The 6,918-nt window shown below is 48.5% G+C and overlaps 1 protein-coding gene across 1 annotated transcript in view; it reads right to left on the bottom strand.

Moving 5' to 3' along the window:
• Positions 1 to 1,300: 1,300 nt before the first annotated feature.
• Positions 1,301 to 6,918, bottom strand: part of LOC104509033 (sentrin-specific protease 2-like) — a gene marked incomplete at its 5' end in the record, with an annotated part of 24,531 nt that continues 18,913 nt past the window's right edge. Inside the window, 7 exons of the mRNA XM_010150837.1 lie at positions 1,301 to 1,363; positions 1,903 to 1,998; positions 2,689 to 2,773; positions 4,071 to 4,150; positions 4,278 to 4,481; positions 4,887 to 5,018; positions 5,627 to 5,707. Of these exons, the coding sequence (XP_010149139.1) occupies positions 1,301 to 1,363; positions 1,903 to 1,998; positions 2,689 to 2,773; positions 4,071 to 4,150; positions 4,278 to 4,481; positions 4,887 to 5,018; positions 5,627 to 5,707 (741 nt within the window). The remainder of the gene's footprint in view (positions 1,364 to 1,902; positions 1,999 to 2,688; positions 2,774 to 4,070; positions 4,151 to 4,277; positions 4,482 to 4,886; positions 5,019 to 5,626; positions 5,708 to 6,918) is intronic.

Below are 6,918 nucleotides of genomic sequence, written 5' to 3'. Positions count from 1 at the left end.
CCCCACCCCAGGGGAGCCCTGTGCTCACCAGCACGGAGCCAGCCCTGCTGTCCGAGCCCCCCCCACAGCCTTCCTGCGAGAAAGGACCCTGTCACCCCAGAAGTGGGCAGGGCCGGATGACGAGCATCCCCGCTGCAGCACGACACCCGCTGTAAGGTAAGGCACACCTCCCGGTAAGCTGTAGCCCGCTCCGAACGTCCGAGCCCCCTCTGCCTACGGAGCACGTACAAGGAGCTGGGAAGCATCCTTACGCCACCAGCCCCGCGTCCCGGGGCTGGCTGTTGTGGTGTCCTCCCTCAAACAAGGACAATTCTGCTGCTGCCATCAGCACACTGCAGGGTCAGCCCCAAAACGGCCTCCCCCAAACGACAAGACCGAAGGGAGCGATGCTTAAAGCCTTCAGCGGCGGTAGCCCAGCATTAACAGACAGCTAAAATCTCCCGAGTCCTCGGGGATCCAGGGAAGATGAAGCATCTCGTGTAAGAACAAAACATGACAGATAAGTTCTCTCTTTGGAGAACCTCCTCTGGTTTGGTGAGGGATTAAGCTAATCCGGTTGAAAGCGAAGACGGGTGCAGCTGCTGACCCGCACCACAGATAACCCTTTCCCAGGAGAGCAGACCTTCAGGCGAGGAGCAGCCCCCCGAAGGCTCATCACACCCATGACAACAGAGGGGATGTCCCAAAAACACCGTCTTTCCCCCCAAGAGCTGAGGAGACGCCTCATCACCAGCCAGGAATCACCCACCCACAGCCCGGCACGTTGGTGCTGGCCCATTCCCACCCGCTGCGTGGAGACAGACGGCCCGCGTTCGCCGAGCTGTGCACACGGGCTTTGTCTCCTCGAGCACTTTAGTGGGGTATCACCAAGAGGAATCCTCTACCCTGGTATTCCTGGGATTGTGTGGCATCCCTCAGGACAATGCTTAGAGGCTTCCGTGCTCCGGCACTCATCCTGCCTGGAGTCTTCTACCACGCAGATTTTAAGTGAGCTAAAACCCCCATTCACACTACTTTTTAATTAAAAACCCCAATCCCTATTTCATAGTCATCCCAGTAAAGCTCTTAAATATATAAGTTACTTTATTAAAAAGAAATAAATACTTCTCTTTTTACATTAGATAATTCCCTGGGGACAGAAAATAACAAAAAATATCCAACAAACAACAAACCAACCCCAACTACAGGGGCTTCAACTATGGATTTGTTACAAATTCTTCAAATAAAGTATTAGAAAAATAACTAAGGTAAGAATTAGTCACCACCCGGTGATCACAGTGTTACTCTAGTAGTGCATGTCTCACAGCAGCTGCTGATGGATTATCTCCCACACCATCATTTTGCGGAAGTAAGGCATGTGACTCTGAAAAGAAAAGCGAGATAGCCGTTAAATATGAAGTCGAGACAAAAAACACACAATAAACACCCACCTAATCCTTTAATGTGAAATTCCCTTTAAGGACTGTCGGCGTACGACCCTGGGTTTCACCCACACAGCTCCTGGGAGGGCGAGACACGCCAACCCAGCAAAACCAGCTCACTTCACAGCAGCTTACGAGACCACCACACTGGAAAAAAACTGGTGTCTTAACTGCTCAAAGGGTGAAACCCATTTCTCCACAAGACACAAAGGTCAGCTATCCCACACCCACTTGGCTGTGGTACCCGAGCCAGGAGGAATCCCACGGATTCAAGTAGGAAGCAGACACCAGGTGTTAAGGATGGAGAATACAGCTCCACCCTGCTGAGGCTATTTTGGAGTTCCCACCCCAGCGACTCTGCACCCAAACCAGAGAGAGGGACAGAGCTCAGCCCCTGCCCCGGCCACTCTGAACACCTGCCGCCTAACATCCCTCGGCTCCCGGATCCGTGCGGAAAAGCCCGGAGCTGTGCTTCACTCACCTGTGTGAAGGTCATCGGTTTCTCTTGGGAGATAAAATCCGCATATTTACACACAAAAACCCCGCAGTCACTTCCATTCATTTGCTGAGGGATTTCCTGAAAGAAGATGGAGCATTTTCCTCTTAACACCAAAGCAAGTCAGAAGCAGCACACGCTCCCCACACCACCACCACGCTAACCAGAGACCCGTGAACCGACTGGCACAATCCATTTCCCACTCCGGAACACAAGGCATTGACCCGATTAACTCCTCCTCATCCCCCCCCTCTGCTTTCTTACAACCCAAACTCTTGGCCGGCTGCTAAGGGACAGCAGCCTTCCGCCCTGCAGAGCGTCCCGAGGTCTGCACAGCGATGCGTTTCTTAAACCGCGTCTTTATGTACCGCTTTTCTATACTAACTTGCTGAGAAACATCAGCTCAACCTTTTGCTTCGTCTTGTGCCAGGATTTGGGCCCCAAACAAGAAGCCTACATCCTCTGACAACAGCTAAGGAGGTCTTTAAATCTGACTTGTGAAATGGGGGCAAAGCCAGATTCACCTGGCTTTTTTGAGGCAGACCACTCAAAAAAGTAAGTATTGAGCCAGCAAGGAGAGGCTCCACTTATAGATTTTATCCCAGCATGGGATAAAATATCCCATATCCCATCCTGGTTGACTCGCAGCCTGGCGTGGCATCGTGAGACCGTGAGATGCTTCCGGCTCTTCTCTAAAGGCTCGGGCTTATTAAGACCTCTGTGACAAGGAGTTCATAGTTCCTATTTCCAGTCCCAGCAGTGCTCACGTACATGTGGCTGCATGCTGTGAATAGTCCACTCCGAAGAAATCAGCTCCAGATTTCTTTTTTCCTGGCTTTCTTGTTTTAGGTATTGGCTGTTGAAAACAAAAGGAAAAGTCACTCTTCATCACCATCACTCAGGCCAACAAAAACCCCCGAGGGGCTGAAGGAGCGCAGGAAGGTGCAATGGCAGGACAATGAAATGTCAGAGGCTCCTCACAGCACCTGATTTAAGGCATTTGGAGGAAAAGTCCAAATGTTAAAATTCACCCAGACAGTGAGAAGCTGCAAGCTAAAGGTCAGGAATCAGATAGACAATTCCAACAGAGACTTCCACAAAAGCATTAAACTCATTGCTTAGCAGAGGTCACAAACCCCCAAATCACACGTTAGCAGAGGAGGAACAGAAGAAACAAGCAAGGAACCATAATGTCATAATTCTGCCGTGTGTCTCTACCCCACGTACTGGGTGCACCTCTGGAAAAACACATACAAAAGCTTTGGGGCTAATACGTCTGGCTGAGGAAGTTCCCAGGCCACCAGCTCCTGGGAACTGGAGCTCCTCCTCCTGAGGAAAAAATGATTTGATGCAGACCTGTTCTTATACCTTTTCCCCGGCACCTGCTGTTATCTGTTCAGGAGAGCACAGAGCTAAAACAACACTTGGTTTGTCTCTGTGGAGCTGCTCTCGGGCTACAAATCTCTTGGATTAAGGGTTTTACTACTGTCGCACCAGCGGCAAAGACATCTAAGGACCCTGGCTTGCACAATGTGAGAACTGTACCCGTTCCACTTGAGATTACAGACAAACCAAATTACACAGCTCACCACAGCAGAAAGGATGAACATTGCGAGTGTAGGGGGAGAAAGGCCTCAACACAAGGATAAAAGAGCTAAGCAAGGAAGGGTAGAAGCACTTGTGGAGCTGATTGCAAACAGGAGCGTACAGACCCTAGGACACCAACGCCACCAAGTTGGAATCTGAAAGTTCCTAAAGAAGGGGGAGTTAAAAAGCTCTTGGGAGGCTCTAATCCTTTCACAGGTTGGTGTTTTACACCACTTTCCTGAAGTTCTTCCCTCTCATCAACAGCCCAGTTTTGCTGATGATGAACAAAGTGAGTACACGTGTGCCACGGGGCTGCCACAGGGACGCTCTGTCAGCGCACATAGTGGGAAGGTGGCAGAATCCAGGCATCCAAGACCCTGGGAGGAGAGGGCACCATTGAGACTAGATAAGTAGTCACTGTCACTCAGCTTGCAGCAAGAGAATCAAAGGTTGCTGTTTCATTATCCTCAAGAATTGTGGAAACCCGCTGTCGCGTTACAGGGACACAAATCCAAACGTCATCTCGTAATTCCCAACATAAAAGCGGTGACTGAGCAGTTACTTACAGCAAAGTTTGACAAATGCTGTCCCCGTCTTGTCCTGCTGAGTCAAAGTATCTGACGGTCTTCTCTTTGACATCTATGACCTGTTATTAAAAGGCAACTGTTAGACAAAGCCCAACCTTGTGCTCCACACAAGAAGCCTAAATGACTTGTCTTGCTAGGTTTTTTTTCTCCCCATCCAATTCTAAATAAAAAGCCAGTTTGACTCACCACTAGTGTCCAGTGTGTTTCCAAGTGAACGGGCACTAAGATGAGGTCCATCTTGAAGAGATCCACACCTCTGGTCCATCTTCTTACATTGTTGTATCCCCCCGAAATTAGTTTGGGATAAAAGAAAGTACTGAAAGCATGGACTGCTGGATATCCGTTCTTTTTGTTTCTTTCCACCAGAAGACTCATGTAGAAATTAATGACCTGTACCACGAAGAATAAACTTGAGATGTAAAATAAGACACTAGCTTACCAAATGAAAAATACAGCAAGGTGTCTTTGCTGGCCACCCTTCAGTACGCAGCTGAGAGAACTCCAGCCTCAGCTGCCAACTTTAATTCCGAGAGTTTTGTACTTGGTTCCTCCTGCAGTTTGATAAAACCACCCACCGCCCACCCCAATAACCTTGGCTCATTCCTGGAAGCTGTGTAATACAAGGAGTAAAGGAACTTTCAGAAACATTACACCCTTAAGGACCTAAACCAAGAGTTGTGCAGAGATTTCTAGGCTCTGCAGGGGAGTCATCAAGTAACTCTGAAAAGACTTTTTACACAGTGAAGAGGTACTTTTACACAGATGAGAGTGTCACTGGGCTGCAAGTAGTTTTACCTCATCATTTAGCCAGCGACGGCTCCTGAGTGTGTGGATGTCCGCACGAGTGACCTTTAGTTTGAAGGCACTGCTCAAGACCTCATCTGGATCACCTTTGCCAAGTGCAGCAACGACCTCTCTCTCCATGGCCTGAAACAAACGACGAGACGGGGAAGGACTTGTGAGACAGAGAATCGAGGACACGAACCCGCGGGCAGCTGTCAACTGAAACAAGGCCGGTAAACTCCCTCTCCCTGCTCAACAGCGTAACCAAGTCGACCCCTTGTGAGTTACACACAGTGCGACCGTGCCCAGGGCACACACGCGACACTGCGACATCCTGGGGATGTACACGAGATGCTCAGGTCTCCCACAAGCAACGTGACACTGTGGATCAGCAAAAGCTTATTTTTCAGGCTCTGCTGCCATGGTAGGACAGGTTAAGAGGCAGAGCCAACCCACCTGTGTGAATCAGGTTAGCGCTCTCTGGGAGACTGTTCTTAAACCTGGACTAATTCTTGTCCCGGTTGCAGAAGCTCCACAAACCCTTAGGTCAGCACAACTGAAGGAGTGTATGTGGAGCATGTTAAATCCTCAAAACCAGCTTTATTGCTGACCCCGTGAAGTCACAGCTGCAGGCCCTCGGTAACATGTTAAATGCATATTCTTAAGATTTCAAAAAGCCATGTAATACGTGGAGCTCCTTGCACGTGCTTCACAGCCTTCTGTTTCACCTAGCAGACTGTCAGCTAGCGTACCTGTGTGAACTGAGGAAAGTGCTCTTCTAGATTTTCCGAGCTTGGGAATTTCTCTTCTTCTTCCACAACAATGACAGGCAGCTTTATGGGCAGAACAGGCGGAGTTACGGACAGAACAGGCGGAGTTACGGACAGAACAGGCGGAGTTACGGACAGAACAGGCGGCAAACGCAATTGCAACAACACTTCTTCAGGGATTCCAGCTCCATACTGTCCCTGGTAGATAAAAGGACATTAAGCTAGCAAGCACGCAGAGATTTGTTTTCTAGGGGACAGCATGGAAAATCCTGCTCAAGTATAAAACTGGAAGGGTTTTGGTACATACATCCAGCCAGCAAACTCCAAAGTTATTTTTTATTGATGACTACATTCCAACTGTGCACCCAAAACCAAATGGAGGCAAGAGAGGCAGAAAGTTAGTTTGGCTTGGAGTAGCATTAAGAACCCCAGCAAAGCCTCCGCATGTAGGTATCAAGTTGAGACTAATATTTCTGATTTCCACAATTAAAATTTTACTTCTGATCTCAATCCTGACGAGAGATGGAAGCCAGAGAGATGTACTTCCTATCTCAAAAATCAAGACAAGACTAAAGATGCTGCAGTCCAGCTTTGCAGGTCAACTGAGTCTGTGCACTAAAGATTTTGAAGCTATACCCAACACATTAAAGGGGAAGAATAAAAACAGTAGAGTGGAGTGTGCTCATAATAGTCCAGAAACAAAATTAATGGCAGCAGGAAACTTTGTGATAGCGCTACTCATCAAATAATGCTCCCACCTTCCCTGGGAAAAACCCCCAGGGCAAATACATTACTTACTCAACAATATGTGCAAGTGAAGAGTATAAAAATTTCTGATTACAAACAGCTGTATTTTCCTACAAAGTGAAATAACAAATAGGCTTACCCCTGCAGTGGCTTGCTTCACTGGCTTTCCCTGTTCATAAAGATTTCCTACTGGTGTGTAGTACCTGTGAGGAAAGAGGGAGGTGAGCTGCATATCCATACTGCCCATGAAATCCTTAAGAGTTCACCTTCTGGGTAAGAAATGCTTTTTCAAGGCTGATTCTGACTAGAACCTCCATTGCGTGCTCACACAACGGGACAACACCGCCTCGGCTTTCAGCACCGTTCTTCCACAGCAGCAAGATGGGATAGAATGAAGAGCTGGGAGCTTTGCAAACTTTCACCTACGTGTGCAAGACTCCTTTTGCTTCAGTTTCATTATTTGGAAAACAGAGAAGGCAACCGGCACTTCCTCTGTGAAGTGCTCTGTGTCCTGCCGGTGATCAATA

The sequence above is a fragment of the Eurypyga helias genome, unplaced genomic scaffold (genome assembly GCF_000690775.1).
Source record: "Eurypyga helias isolate BGI_N326 unplaced genomic scaffold, ASM69077v1 scaffold47804, whole genome shotgun sequence".
In the NCBI taxonomy this organism is placed as follows: domain Eukaryota; kingdom Metazoa; phylum Chordata; class Aves; order Eurypygiformes; family Eurypygidae; genus Eurypyga; species Eurypyga helias.
This window is presented reverse-complemented; position numbering and strand designations above follow the sequence as displayed.